The following is a 15,736-nucleotide window of genomic DNA, read 5'->3' as shown; positions in this document are numbered from 1 at the left end:
TTCTTGACTCACTACCTTCCATGTCCTTCTCCTTGGTGAATACAAATGAGAAGTATTCATTTCGGACTTTGCCCACTTTGCCTGGATCTGGTCTTTAAGAGGACCCACTCTTTCCCTGGCTCTCCTCTTGGTCCTGCTGTACTTAAAATGTCTTGGGATTCTCCTTAATCTTACTCAACAAAGATATTTTTGCCCTTTTAATTTCTTTCTTTCCTACACACTCTGCATTCCTCAAAAGACTCCCTCAATCCCAGTTGTCTATAGGCCTTTTCCCTTTCTAGGCGTTGCTGGACCTAGAGTAAATCAGTTGGCTCATAGGGTCATGGCTGAAAGAAACAGTGCATGGTAGGATAGAGGTACACAAGAGATTCTGCAGATGTTGCAATCTGAAGCAACGCACACAAAATGTTGGAGGAACTCAGCAGGTCAGGCAGCATCTATGGAGGAAAATAAACAGTCAATGTTTTAGGTCAAGACCCTTCATCAGGACTGGAAAGGAAGAGGGCAGAAGCCAGAATAAGGAGGTCAGGGGAGGGTGAGGAGCACAAACCGGCAGGTGAAAGGTGAGTCCAGGTGAAGGGGGGAGGTAGGTGGGTGGGGAGGGTGGATGAAAGGGAGTGATGTAAGAAGCTGAGAGGTGATCAGTGAAAGAGGCAAAGGGCTGAAGGAGGAGGAATCTGGTAGGAGAGGACAATAGACCATGGAATAAGGGGAAGGGGGTGGAGAATTAGAGGGAGGTGAGGGCAGGGAAGGAGAAAGTGAAGGGGTGAGGGGTCCACAGGAATGAGGGAAAAAGAGGGAAAGCAAAGAAGGCGGTAAAAAGGGGAAAACAGAGGGGAGGGGTTACCGGAAGTTAGAGCAGTCGATGTTGATGCCGTTAGGTTGGAAACTACCAAGGTGGAATATGAGGTGTTGCTCCTTCAACCTGCGTCTGGCCTTGACGTGGCAGTAGAGGAGCCCATAGATAGGCATGTCAGTATGGGAATGGGAGGTTGAATTGAAGTGGCTGGCTACCGGGAGATCCTGGTTTTTGAAGGAATTAAACAGCTTATTGTGCAAGTTTGGAGTCTGACAATAAGAGCCTTTGAATAGTCCAGTCTGGAGATGAGATAATGGCAAAGATATAAGTTTACACAGCAGATTGAGTCCAAGGTAAACACTGAGGATATTAAGGAGGTGGAAGACCTTCTATTTATGAAGAGGATTTGGGCTGAAGCACTGCTCAGGGTCAAATACAGCTACAAACATAGTAATGATCTGGCCCAGCCTATTTTGTCCTTATGCCAAGCTAACCACCACATGAAGATCCATAAGACTTGCCCATTGAAACGGACCTAAATCAGCCCTGCAAAATATTCTCTACTGCACTGTACCATCATTGTACACAAATATGCATACTTGGATGTAGTCAGCAGCTAGATAAGAGAGAGGTGGGGATGAAGACAATGCCTTTCATTATGCTAGCTGTGGGTCATTAGCACTTTCACCTCAGTCAGAAATCTGTAGCTTTGAGTCCTACTCAAGTGACTCTCACAAGAATCTAGACAGCATCCAATGCAATGCAAGGCCATGCTGCGCCTTTGAAGTTGATTGCCTTTTGAGAAAATATCAAACTGAAGCCCTGCCCTATTTCTCAGGTGGATGTCAAAGTTCCAATGGCCATTATTTGGAAGACCAGCGGGAACCTTGTTGTAAGTGTCCTGGGAGATTTATTTCTGAATCAAAGTGGGAAAATCAGATCTTGAAATATTTAATTTGGTATGGTGGTGAAATTAATAACCCAGGGACCTGGGCTAACAACCCAGAGCCTCAAATTCAAATCCTACTGTGGCATTTAAATTTATTTAATAATTTGTAATTTGGGGGAAAAATGAACTATGCTTAGTAATGATAACCTCAAAAACTACCAGATTGTATTCAAAACCCAGCCGCTAATGCCCTTCAGGGAAGTAATTGGCTGTCATTGCCCTATCTGACCTAGGTATGACTCTAAATCTAGCCCATGTGGTTGACTCATAAATGCCCTCTAAAGTGGCCTAACAACCACTCAGTTCCTGGGCAAATAAGAATGGGCAATAGATGCTAGTCTTGCCAGCAATACTCTGATCCTGAAAAATGAATATAAAAAAAATTGCAGGAATTTAATGCAAATTATGAAAATAAAAAGGCAATGTCACAAACCAACCAGCAAAAATTCAGAGGCTGTCAGACAATATCTAATAACGAAGTTACAAGAGGGATATCTATTCTTTCACCTAACAGACAAAATATCACAAGGTATCTCGCAATTTATTCACACTCCCTAACCTATGTCAGTACCACAATACTTCTGTCATTACACTCTTCAGCCCTCCTCTCCTTATCAATATTGTGCAAATATGTACATTATTGTGGACTTCAAGCCAGATACAGTTACCAGAACCTCACAATACCATGTGATCTTAAAAAAAAGACATTTTTGAAAGAAATCCTGGAGAACTTCCTTACTCAGACTGGTCAGACTATGAGGTGAATAGTACAGATGGATTTAAGATAGAGCTAGATAAACAGTGGAGAAATCAGATCTGTCAAATCTTATGGGTTGCTCATATTTCTTTAATAAGCTTTGCAGTCTTCTGGCTGCAGAATTAAAATTTTATGGGAAATAATACCAGCGTGCAGCTCCATCTCACTTCAGCCCCTCACCCTTGAGGTTGGACACTGCTGGGTACTATCAACCCCCACCCCTCCTCAAGGCTGATTCTTACTGCAGACACATCACACCAGGCTCCTGCTGCCTGTACATTGACATTGGACTGGGATGCAGGAAGGTAAAACTTGTCTGAGACTGATCTACCATTGTTCAGTCTCTGAAGTTTTGCCAACATCCAAGACCAAAGGGTAATAAGCCTTGTTTTCAAAGCCTATTGCGAGGAGGTAGGTGCACCTGTGAGTGAGTGGGTGGGAGACAGATGGGGGTGGGGGAGAGAGAGGGAGGAGCAAGGGTGAGAATGAGTGGGTGGAGTGGAGAGGTAGGGAGAGATTGGGAAAGGGGGAAGCAGGGAGCAAGTGGAAGGAAGGGGGGGAGTGGGATGGAGGGAGAGGGGTACGTGGGGATAGGGAGAGATAGGAGGGAAGGAGAACAGATGAGTGTTATAAGATAAGATTTCTTTATTAGTCACATGTACATTGAAACACAGTGAAATGCATCTTTTGCGTAGTGTCCTGGGGGCAGCCCGCAAGTGTCACCGCGCTTCTGGCGCCAACATAGCATGCCCACAACTTCCTAACCCGTACGTCTTTGGAATGTGGGAGGAAACCGGAGCACCCGGAGGAAACCCACGCAGACACGGGGAGAACGTAAAAACTCCTTACAGACAGCAGCTGGAATTGAACCCGGGTCGCTGGTGCAGTAAAGCGTTACGCTAACCGTATTGTGGTAGTCAAAGAAGAAAGAGAGGGAAGGTAGAAGTGTGATGAGGGGGAAGATAGAGTAGGAGGTAGAAGCAGGGAGGGAGGGGAGGGGGTAGAGACAGGGATGGGGAGGGGGTAGAGGAAGAGGAAAGGAGAGCAGAAGAGAGAGGGGCTTGGCTGGAGGAAGAGGAAGCCGAGAGGGGAGAGAGAAAAGTCAGACTGACCTGTCGTTAAGCTTCTTGGGCCATTTAGCCTCACTTTATTCCTGTGGTTTTAATTTATTGAGTGGAGCCTCCCTTTTTGAGTTGCCACCACCATTTCCACAGCCACCCTCTGCAAACCTATACACAGCACCACCAAAACAAGGAGCCGGTTGTTTAAAACCAGCGTACATAGATATTTCTTCTCGCAGAGAGTGGCGAATCTCTGCAATTCTCTGCCCCAGGGAGCTGTGGAAGTTAGCTCATCAGAAGTATTTCTACAGAGGTAGATACATTTTTGGAAGATTTGGGGATTGAGAGCTGTGGGGAAGTGGCATAGAGAGGGAGTTGAGGCCTTGGGTAGATCAGCCGTGATCATATTGAATGGTGGGGCGGACTCGGAGCTGAGTGGCCTACTGCTGCTCCTACTTTGTGTTGTTGTGTAACCAAGCTTTTTGATAATAAGCCACCTGGTCGCCTGTGGAATTGAGGAACATTGGAGATGCCAATTTTGGAAAAAAAACTCTGGATTAAAGGAGAGGGTGACTGGTTCAAGTGTCCAGTGCCTGTTTCTGACTGACACTAACCACAGAATCAGGACTATTGTACAGCCAATCAGCCATCACAGTCTCTAAGCTAGTCTGGAGGAAAAGTTCTCTCAAAGGAAATGCTCCCCAGAATGACTGGATGATCCTGGCTTTTACAGCTGAAGTAGCAGGTTGTCCCATCTTTCAAGTGACACTCAGAAGGGTCTGATTGAACTTCAGAGTGAGAAGACTCTGAAGACTCCATTTAAAAAAAAGTCTTTAGGACAGACTTGGCTGAAAGTTGGTCAGAATATCCATCTTTGACAATGTCTGCAGTCAAAACTCTTCTACCATTTGTTTCATCTTATTGTGTGAAATCAGATTCTCTGCACTTGCTGTGCTAATGTCTATGGACCATTCAATAATGGAAGGGGAGGACAGAGCATCAGTTTCAAAAACATCAGTTGTCAGACTGTCTGCTGAGAAACGGGCATACCCTTCACACTTTCAGATTGGTTTTCAGACTGTGGCTCAGTATACTTAAAGGTGTAGGTAATATAACGTTGTGTAACTATTAACATTTAAAATGTGTTAGGTTTACTGGAAGGAAGTCAGGAATCAAAAATGAGGCTCTGCTTAAAATGTTTGAAAAACCCTGGAATAAAAAGACCAGGCTAAATGTCCCAAGCATCTTAACAAAGGTCAATGTGACAATTGAGACTGTCACCTGTCCCTACTTTGTCAATTAGAGGAGACCAATGTTCTGCCAGTAATGAAAGTCTCAGCATCTACAAAACTGGAGCTAGGGCTAGAAGGTTAATTAAGCTACACACAGCAGTCTGGGACTTTAATCAACTTCAATCCCTCCATTTTAATGAAATGTGCTGGGTCACATATTGAGACATTAACAGGTTATTCACAGGGATAAGGCAGCAGGTGCTCTTTACATAAAATGCCATTTCATTTAGGAATACTTTGAGAGAGGTGGAACGTGATGGGGTGTGTGTGCGTGCGTGTTGTGATGTTGCAACTCGTAGCAGAGAGTAGGAATAGTCTCACTGTTGGTCAGTTCCTATCCGGCCAACTGAACTAAGGTCAATGATAATATTAATCTGAAAATGTCCTCCAAAGGGCCAGTCAGGATAGGAATAAAAAAAAGATCAGATACATAGGACCCCTCACTTACCTCCAGTGTGGTTGATACAATCTTTTCTACAGAAGAAAAATAGGCGTCCCACAAGAACTGGGTGTGTTGTCGGAATGCCAGGATTTTGTCATTATCGATGGACCTGACTGTTGATGGAACCTATAAGACGGATAAGGAGTAGTGTTAGTCCTGCCTGCAAGCTCAGGGACAGACGGTTAATCCATTCACCTCTTGCTGTCTGCTTGCTGGTATTTCCCCAGCAGAGGCCAGAGACCAGCACCATTAGTGATTTGTTTGATGCTCCGTGATCACTGAGCCTCAGGAGGGCAGGACAGAAGAGGTCTTTGATACCTGCACATGAGATACCAAGCTGCAGCAACCCTCCTGAAACAGAATGCATGTGTCAATGAGGGGAATAAAAGTGAAAAAGCCTATGACCAGATAAGCAGGACTGACACACAAATGAACAGAGAAATGCCTGGACATTACAATTCAAGGTGCATTTATTTTAATTTTATCTCAAGCAAGGCAACCCTAAATAATAATAATAATAATAATAATAATAATAATAAATGAAAATAAGTAGCAATCAATGATATCTGCTCCATTTGCAACATAGGGCTGCCTTCTATCAAGATGAAGTCCCACTTAGCCTGTGGTTTAAAGCCTCCCTCATCTGGATTACAGCAAGCAGTGAACCACTCACTTGATAAGGCACAACATTAATTACCAGTTCATCTTGACACTGGGACTTGAACCCATGACCTTCCTCAGATGCAATGGACAACTCGCTGAGCTGCACCTGATACCACTAACGAGAGGAGTGTTATGGCTTGTAGTAATGAATTGCATGACTAAAAGTCTTGGGGTCGACTTCCAAGTTTGGACTGCATTAGCTGATTGCTTAGGTATTCTTATTAGGCAGTCCTTCAGGATTGAGGGTGACAACTTGCTTCCACTCCAGTTTTGTGTGTTCTGAACTGTCTGATAAAGCCAACGTGAGAACTATTGACACTTCCTCAGGTGGAGAAGGAGGTGCTAGGTAGGCAGGTCATTTGGAGGTGGTGGGCTCCTTCCACTGTTTATGATGGGCCCCTTTTTTGTTCTTAATGCAGGGATTCGAGGTTCTCAATGACAGCGCAAATGCATCTTCTCTTTGAGCAATCATAAGAATGGATGGGAATGCTGCATTGTTTTCAAGGAAGCTTTGAGCACATCCTGGAATGTTTTCCTCTGACCAACTGGTAATCCCTTCCAGTGACAGGACTCTGAGTCAGGCATGTGAGCGATGTGACCTCCACAGCAGAGCTGAGTAAGTGCAACTAGGGTCTCAATACTGGGAACGTTGGCCTGGGTAAGGATGCCGACATTAGTTCACTTATCCTTTTGAAGGATTTTGCAAGGCGACTGTTGATGGTACCTTTCCAGTGCCCTGTGATGCCTGCTGTAGGTAGTCCACATCTCAGAAAAAGGGATAACTGCTGCCTGTAGGCCATGAGTCTTGTGCTGAGGTTTAAACATCCTTTTCCTCAATTGACCAAAGGCTATGCTGCTGATGGTGAATTTCATCACTGACATCTGTCTTCACCGAACAGTGACTCCTGCTATACTAGGAGTGGTCCTTATTTTCCAGATCTTGCTGTGAGACTATGCTGCCCGAGGGTGGTGTTGTACAGCAAGGACAGGTTAGTAGGGAACCTATGTCCAGGAATGTTGAGTGTAAGACCCATCCTCCCTGTGGCACACCGCAGGGAGACCTCTCTGGAATTGCCACAGTCATACATGTCTGCTTCCTTGAAGATGGTCACGACTAAGGCATCTCTCAGATCTTCTGGCATATCCGCCTCTTGTACTTTTGGACAGATGATGGAGAAAGGCAGTCTGGAGGGACAATCCAGAAGAGTAATGTAGTCTTCACAGAGTGAGCTTCTCCATCAGGAATGAGCTAGTCCATCATCTCAGTGACTCCCCCATGGAGTCAGTGAAAACTTCACTGTAATGTTAAACCAGCACAAGCACCCCAATGTAGAAGCTCTGGGTGGGGCTCTGAAGGACTCTACCTTAAAAAATTCCTGGTCTGCATCCCAGAGGGAGAAGAACCAATCCTCTGGAGTGACTTCCATGTCTTGGTGGGAAAGGGCACAACCCTCTGGCAGGGCTTAATTAATAGAGGAAAAAGTAAGGAAGACTTATTCCAACAGGATCCTTTTTCCGATGAGACACTTGGAGTGCAGTCTTTTCATAACCAAAACTCGGTTTCATCAGAGGAACAAGCACAAGACCTTGTGGTAACATCCCTGGTCCAAGCACTGACACCTGTTGGACTGTAATTGTCATCTGAGCAAGGGATCTCAGAGCAGTCTGCATGATGCTTGTCACGATGGGCACCAATGACTGCTGGATGACAACCACGTGACTCCCTGGCAACAGGAGCCACAGAATGCACACAACCTGTGAGCTACCCTGAACTCCACCATAATTAGCACCTGGAATTGGTTTATTATTGTCATTTGTAGCAAGGTACAGTGAAAAACTCATCTTGCATACTGTTCATACCGATCAATTCATTACACAGTGCACTGAGTACAAGGTAAAACAATACAGAATAAAGTGTAACAGTTACAGAGAAAGTGCAATGCAGCTAGACAATAAGGTGCAAGGTCATAACGAGGTAGACTGAGAAAAGACTGAGAAGATCCAAAACTGGGTTGATGACAGTAACCGAGAAATCAAGGAATTAATTAACCATAAACATAAGGTGCTCCTGGATTGGAAGGTCTGTTTTTCTTCAAGGGAAAAGAAAGCTGTCCATGCACCTGAAAGTGGCAGTCCAACACAAAACCCATGCCCTACAGAACAGTGGTGAGTAGAAAGAATGTAGGAGGGTTGGCGGCTTGCTGACAGCCACGATGTGGGCAGGTTCTTCAAGGCCACCTAGGGTCCACATACACAAGGCCCCATCTCATTGTGAGGCAAGACCAGAGGTGAATTTATCAAGGACAATGAGACTGAACATGTCAATGCCGCTGGACAGAACACTGCAAAGACTTCCTGAACCGTGACTTTGTTCTTGACCCGAGCACCCTTGACTCCATCTCACAACAACCTATTCGATCTGGCGCAATACACAAAAAGTGCTGGAGGAACTCAATAGGCCAAGCAGCATCCATGGAGGGAAATAAACAGTTGACGTTTTGAGCAGAGACCCTTCATCAGGACTGGAAAGGAAGAGGGCAGAATAAGAAGGTGGGGGGGAGGGGGAGGAGTATATGCAGGCAGGGGATAGGTGAGTTCAGGTGAGGGGGCAAGGTAGTGGGTGGGGAGGGGAGAAGATGTAATAAGCTGAGAGGTGATAGAAGAGGCAAAAGGGCTGAAGGAGGAGGAATATGTAGGAGAGGGCAGTGAACCATGGAATAAAGGATGGGGGAAGGGTGGAGAGGAGATGGGCAGGTCATCAAGGCAGGGGAAGGGAGCCACAGGAATAAGGGAAGACAAAAGTTAGCGGGAGGGGGCGCAGACAAAGGAGTGGTGTTACTGGAAGTTAGAGAAATCGATGTTAAGGCCATCAGGTTGGAGACTCCCAAGGCAGAATATGAGGTGTTGTTCCTCCAACCTGCATCTGGCCTCAACGTGGCAGTAGAGGAGGGGCCTTGCTCCCACTCCTGATCAAACAAAAATGTTTTGTAAAGGCCATATCCTGACTAAAAATTAAGGCCTTAGGAACAGACAGTATCCCAGCTTAATTTCTAAACCTCGGCTGTGAAGAGCTTGAGTCAGAAATCCAGTCTCATCACTCACATCCGAGGTATTAATGATGCTGCAACTGAGCTCATTTCCCCTGTACTTAGAAGTGGGTAAAATCAGGATTTTACTCCTGATTGTCACACAGCATCTGCCGAAAACTGTGCAGTCAGGGGAGAGAGGACGATGGCCTGAGTTTCGATAATCAAACACAGGCTGTGCTCACACTTGGAGAATGTACAACAGGAGTAGGCATAAGAAGATAACTCCTGTCAATGGTCTCAAAGATGGAGAGAGAGCTATCAGTGCAGGGGAAGGCAGTGAGCTATATTCATCAATATTGACCAGATGAAAGCAACAACAAGACACAAAGATGGTATTGTCCAAACTACCAGAGTGTGATTGAATAAAGAATGTGTGTAGTGTACTGTGAAATTGATGCTCGGCAGGCTGATTGAAAGATTCAGCCCTGTGCTCCACCTTCTATTAACTCACCAGTGCAGGGAAGGTGTCCTCTGGTTACTGAGGGAAGAGGTGCTGGCTAGAACAAAAAGTGGGAGTCGAAGATATTCAGACCGTGAAACGCATTCTGTAAAGATGAAAAATTAACCTCAGGGGGATATGGGGACAGAATGCAAGAGTGAAATGAAAGAACAGAAGTCAGCAACCTTTCGATCCCAAAGAATAACGTCATTGATATAATTTACCAGGCACAACTATTGGACTAAGAAAGAAAGGGAGTCACTGGCTAACTAAATATATTTCTGCAGAGATTGAGACACATAAAAATTGCAAATGAGCCCAACTAAAATAGGTATGGATGCTGGGTTAAGTCATATTTTTCCTTTTTTCCTGTATTTGGAAGTTGATATATCTTTTCACACTATGTTTTTAAAAAAAAGTTACTTGGAACAAGAAATGCAAGGAAGTGATAGAAAACGTTAAGAATTACTCGTCAGTGAAGGGATACAGATGACCGAAGCAGCCAGACCAGTTTTGAACCAACAACAATAGAAGGCATTCATTCAAGGTCACTGCTGAGTTAGTGGATAAGGATTTGGTTGAATTAGAGTTCAGAACCATGTCCAAATGAGAAGAACTGGTATGTCCTTCCTAGGCATTCCCTAGGAATCAAGGATGACTTGCTTTCACTCTGGTTCTGTGCTTTCCATGGTGACTGATGAAGTCGATCTGGGACCTGCTTAATCACCCACGGATAGGTGAGGAGGTGTCTGTTGGGGCAGGTGAGTGGGTAGTTGGTGAGGTGGTGTGCTCCTTCCACTATTTAAGCTCAGGTTTTTGTGTGCTCTTGATGCATGGACTTGAAAGACCCCAATACCATCCTATTTCTGTAAGACAGAAAAGTCCATGCCAGCTCACAGAACGATCCTAATCCCCTGCTAATTTTCCCTGTAAACTATTCTCCCCACATTCCCATTAACTCCCCTCATAACCTGCAACTCACACACTTGGAGCAATTTCCAGTAACTGATTAACCTACCAACCCCCTCTTGCTTGGGATGTGGTAGGAAACCAGAGCACCAGAGGAAACCCTCGTTGTCACCAGAGGTCAGGATTGAACCCAGATCACTGGAGGTCAACTAGCTGTGCCACTGTTCCACCCCACTTTAAATAGTCGTGGTCTAGGGATTCCCAGGAGTCGGGAATGCTGCATTTTTTTCCAAGGAGGCTTTGAGCACATCCTCTGTCCATTGTCATAAACTCGTCCCATGACAGAGTGACTGTTTCAGAAGTTTGGTGTCAGGCATGTGAACAACGTGAACTGCCCAACGTAGCTGAATGAGTGAGTATATTATGGCCTCAATGCTGGCGATGTTGGCCTGAGATAGGATGCTGGTAATGCTTCCCTTATCCTTTCACAGGGACCATATTAGTGGTCCTTGTGAAAGGATAAGGAACATCTAGATCCTCTACACTTGGTAGAGGATCTTGGGATACCATGGACATTCAGTGTAAGGCTCATTGACACATCAACGATGGCTTGGAGCTCGGCTGATGAGCACAAATGCAAGCATTCTCTGCACATTACAGCTCAACTACTGAGGTTGGCGAGATCCAGTCCACTCCTGACTCACCTGCAGTAGAAGCCTCTCATCGCCCACCACAACAGCCTTACTCCAGTCGATAACATCAGAGAACGGCAGCTCCCACCCATTACTGAGCAAAACTGGAATGCAAGCAGCCTAGGAGGAAGCAAAGAAAAATCAAGTATAACTGGCCATGGTCAAGTACATGGTCTTTCAGTCAATATCAAGAACTTGTAGTGTTTTCAGGTCCTTACTTGTGCTTGGATAAAATCACACAAACAAAGATTGTTCTTTGGTATTTCAGAAACGACCGTCCTGAATAACTGTGTGACTTTTGATTGAGTAGTGGAGCTACTTGGTTTCGACCTGCAGCAGAAACCATGGAAATATTTTAATTGGATCCAAATGGAACATGGTCATTGCAGCCACTTGATACACAAATGGCTTATGAAGAGTTCCACAGGACATGACTGAGGCAATCCTGATTAAACTATACACCACATAACAACAGCCTTTCCTCTACTAAAATTTGATGATGCATTACTGAGAGAAACTCCAAACCAATGTATCAAAAGAATATGTGAGTGTGTAGACAGTGATTATCAACCAGAGATTCTGCAACTTTATGCTCATTGCAATCAATGTCACATGCATTGAACCTTTACCTACGAATCAGTCTCCAAAAGCGGCTACAGAACTTAATGGATCAGGAATAGAAACTCTGATTATTTTTAACTGTTCCCTTATGGTCTCTTTAATGGTGGTCAGTGCATTTACCAAATGACACTGTTGTAGGATCAGGAAGCTGTCTCAAAGTCTATGTTTCCTTTTCAAAAGAAGACTTCAGCATCAGATTTAACAGAATGGTGAGAATGGGAAAAGAAAGTTGTTCTTTTGGAGAGGTGTGAGAAACCTAATATTCACCAGGGACTCGTACCTCAGTGTAGCTTCACAACTTGTCTCCTTGGTTATTCGTTCTCTCTATTCCCCTCCACATTTTCACGTCAAGTTATCATGGGAAAACTCTGTTAAGGGAGCTGAAGCCAAAATGCTAGCTTGTTGCAACAGGTGAACAGAAGGGAGAGAGGGAACATAGGGCATCCACCAAACAGCTTCTGGTTAAACAGCTTTTTGGGCTTGGGGTGGGGATTGAAAGGTCATAACATCACATGACCTCTAAAACATCTCGATCCACACACTCATCATTGGCCATCCAACGTATTCTAACCACAGTTCCCCACAAACGCATCAAATGGCTAGCAATTGCTTAATGGTTAGTTGCCTAAATAGATACTTTTTGACAGGCAACTAACCTATCCATCTCCAAGATTTGTGTAATTAATTGCTAAACAAAAGGTTACAAAGAAAATTTTAAGATTACTATTTTTTTAAATTAATGTTCATGAATATTTTACCCAAATTTGCTTGAAGCACAGCCTTGGAGATTCCTTCTCCTGTTGTTACCAGTTCTGGGGGATTGGCAAACCTAACCCTGCTAAGTCATGGGAAGCAATCAGCTTCCAGCTTTATCAGGAGCGTTGTGCTACCTGTCCCCCAGAGCAGCGAAGTGCCAAGCATTTTATTTCATATTTCCAGTATCTTCAGCTTTTTAATTTTCAATCCCAAACAATATTTCTGACAGTGTAACAACGATTACAAATATAGAGGCACTTCAAAGGGTATTAAATACTTTCCGAGACATCTTGAAAGTGACATGAAATTGATAGATAAATGCTTTTTTGGTCTTCTGAGATGCTTAAATCAATGGTTAGGCTTTCAGTGTGGGCCAGAACCAAGGCTGCAAAGAGTAACCAGAGAAAAGGTAAAACAGGAGATTACGCATAGCTACATCAGGTTATAAAAAGCTTGCAGAATATGAAGGAGGAAACATCAAGGGGTTGGCAATGGGAGGGGAGGCATTCGACAACTCTGGAGTCTAAGGAAGCCTACCGGGCAGGCACGGTAGTGTAGTGGTTAGCGTAACACTTTACAGCACCAGCGACCTGGGTTCAATTCCGGCCACTGTCTGTAAGGAGTTTGTACATTCTCCCCATGTCTACGTGGGTTTGCTCCGGGTGCTCCAGTCTCCTCCCACATTCCAAAGACGTACAGGTTAGGAGTTGTGGGCATGCTATGTTGGCACCAGAAGCGTGGCGACACCTGCGGGCTGCCCCCAGAACACTCTACGCAAAAACATTCATTTCACTGTGTTTCAATGTACATGTGACTAATAAAGATAAAGATATCTTAAATCAGGAGCTAAAGAGTGAAAGATGTACATATGCAGTGTTTAACAGAAATGAATGTCATTCTCCAGTCAGGCTGGTGAATCCAGGGACTATTTTGTGTGCCTTAAGGTCGCAGAAATAATCTTGTGATGAATGGCCTGTTTTTCTTTGGTTGTGTTGGTTGAAGAAGAATGTTAGCCAGGACGTTAGAAGTTCCACTTCTTCTCTCAGCAGTGGACGTGTTGTGAATATTGATGCTCCTTTCTTCTATTTGACCTTTCTAACTTGGTATTTCCACAGTCATAAAAACAAAATCCAGTCAACGACAATTTTCATTTCCTTGCCAGAAATCTCTATCAAATGTTGGATCAATAGCAAGCTTCAAAACCATGACATTTGTATCACTGTGGCTCACTGAGGAAGCATAGCAGGAAGGTACAAAAACAATGGAGCTTCAGCATCAAGTATGGGTTTGCTTTGCACTTCAAAGCAAGAATGTTGTGCTACATCCTTTGGAATCACTGATTAGACCCAGCTGAGTAGTAGCTAATGCAGGGCAGTATTAAAAAGATGCCAAGGTTCAAAGACTGTGTTTAGAAGATTTACTATAATGGTGCCAAAAATGCACGACTTCAGTTGCGCCAACAAACTGGGGTGACTTGAGAGTTAAGGGGGAGATTTGACAGAGCTGCTGAGAATTGAAGGAGTAATTAAGGGGAAGAGATTACCATTGGCAGAAAGGTCGGACTTGTGTGCTTCGGACTTGTGCGCTCCTGACTTGTGCATTGTAGATTAGATGGTGGAAGGGTGTCAAGGAGCTGAATTTGTAGACATTGCACAGGTTACCCAGCCTCTGACCTGCTCTTATAGCCACAGTATTTATGTAGCTAATCCAGTTAAGTTTCTGGTAAATAAGACCCTCAAAATACTAATGGCAGAGGCTATGTTGATAATGCCATTGAATGTTAAGAGTAGGTGATTGGATTCTCTCTCAGCACTTCTGTGATATAAATGTTACTTGACACATATCAGTCCATGCCTGAATGTTGTCTTGGTCTCACTGCACATAAGCATGGGCTGCTATATTTGCTAAGGAGTTATGAATTGAACATTGTGCAATCATCAGCAAGAATCCCCACTTCTGACCTTATGACAGAAGGAAGGTTATTGATGAAGCAGCAAAAATGATTGGGCCAAGGACACTGCCCTGAGAAATTTCTGCAGTGACTTCCAGGGGCTGGGTTGACTGACGACAACTGCAGCCAGCTTCCTTTGTGCAAGGTATGACTCCAGCCATTGAAGTGCTTTCCCTTTGTAGTTTTATTTGTTTATCTGATGTAGCAAACAATTATCTATAGAAAAAGAAACAGGGTTTCTTTAAAGGTTGCACCACATAACACTGTAGGATTTTTCAAAATCTTTCCAGGGATTATAGAAGTCTGGAAGTCTCTCCTCCAGAAGGACATGGCTGCTGAGGGGGAAAAAGGGGCTTTCAGAACTGAGATTGGCTGATGTTCTTACATTAAGAAACTGATAGGATGTGGAACTAAGACGGGTAAATAGAATTAATGAACAAATCACTTACGATGTAATTGTGCTCAAAGGGCTGAATGGCCTACTCCTCCTGTCCCTATTTTCATTCACAAAAGCTTGTAACATTGTGATGTATATGAAAAGCAATTTAAGGAGGCAGTCCAGTAAATGCAGTGATTACGCCATTGGTCTGGTAAATTAAAAAAAGCTGCGAATGATCATGAGCTCACACTCAGGCAGGTTGAGAAGATGTTGCAAGGCAATGTTTAGATTACACTGGGGAAGTTCCTAATGGATCGTGGGGAGGGATACTGGTGGGTCAGGGGGGCAGGGTGGGGGTAAATTGGAATAGCTGACTGCAAAACAATAAGGAAAGACAGCTCAGGTAATGTGGCAGTTGATAATCCTCTGGGAAGAAGTTGAATGAATGGGTTAGAGAATAAGTGAACTCAAGACCAAAGATATTAAATTATTATTTCAAATACCATGCTCCAATATCTCTACCCAAAAAAGATGTCGATAGACTTGCAGTATGTTTCATACATGGTTCACACACAGTGCATAGATTGAGGGCATTGTGTTACCTGAAGAGATTCCAGAAATCGGAAAGAACCCAGTCTTCTCCCTCTTGGAACAAGGCAGAAGGTGGAATTATGCAGCAATTCCTGATAGTCATACCTGAAAAAAAACAAAGCAAAGCTAGTTAGGCTCTTAACTTTCATTTGCATGAGACACACTTAATTAAACAAGGTTAAACTCGTGCTACTGCCCTGATCCTTTGAGAACTCTGCACCCTTCCATTTCTGATATCTCGCATTTTCCCCCAATGGTCCCAGTTTGGGTGGCTATGTTTCAGCTGCCAAGCCCATAAAATCTGGGATCAACACTCTAAACATCATTGCTTCTCTTTCCTTTCTTG

The 15,736-nt window shown here is 44.1% G+C and overlaps 1 protein-coding gene across 1 annotated transcript in view; it reads right to left on the bottom strand.

Annotated features, from left to right (window-relative positions):
• The window catches only part of LOC127581615 (exostosin-1-like), a 215,688-nt gene that overhangs the window by 35,856 nt on the left and 164,096 nt on the right, over positions 1-15,736 (bottom strand). The window contains exons 2-4 of the mRNA XM_052036128.1: positions 15,402-15,495; positions 11,105-11,212; positions 5,307-5,426 (exon numbers count right to left, since the gene is read on the bottom strand). Of these exons, the coding sequence (XP_051892088.1) occupies positions 5,307-5,426; positions 11,105-11,212; positions 15,402-15,495 (322 nt within the window). The remainder of the gene's footprint in view (positions 1-5,306; positions 5,427-11,104; positions 11,213-15,401; positions 15,496-15,736) is intronic.

This window comes from Pristis pectinata, chromosome 22, assembly GCF_009764475.1.
Source record: "Pristis pectinata isolate sPriPec2 chromosome 22, sPriPec2.1.pri, whole genome shotgun sequence".
NCBI classification, from domain to species: domain Eukaryota; kingdom Metazoa; phylum Chordata; class Chondrichthyes; order Rhinopristiformes; family Pristidae; genus Pristis; species Pristis pectinata.
This window is presented reverse-complemented; position numbering and strand designations above follow the sequence as displayed.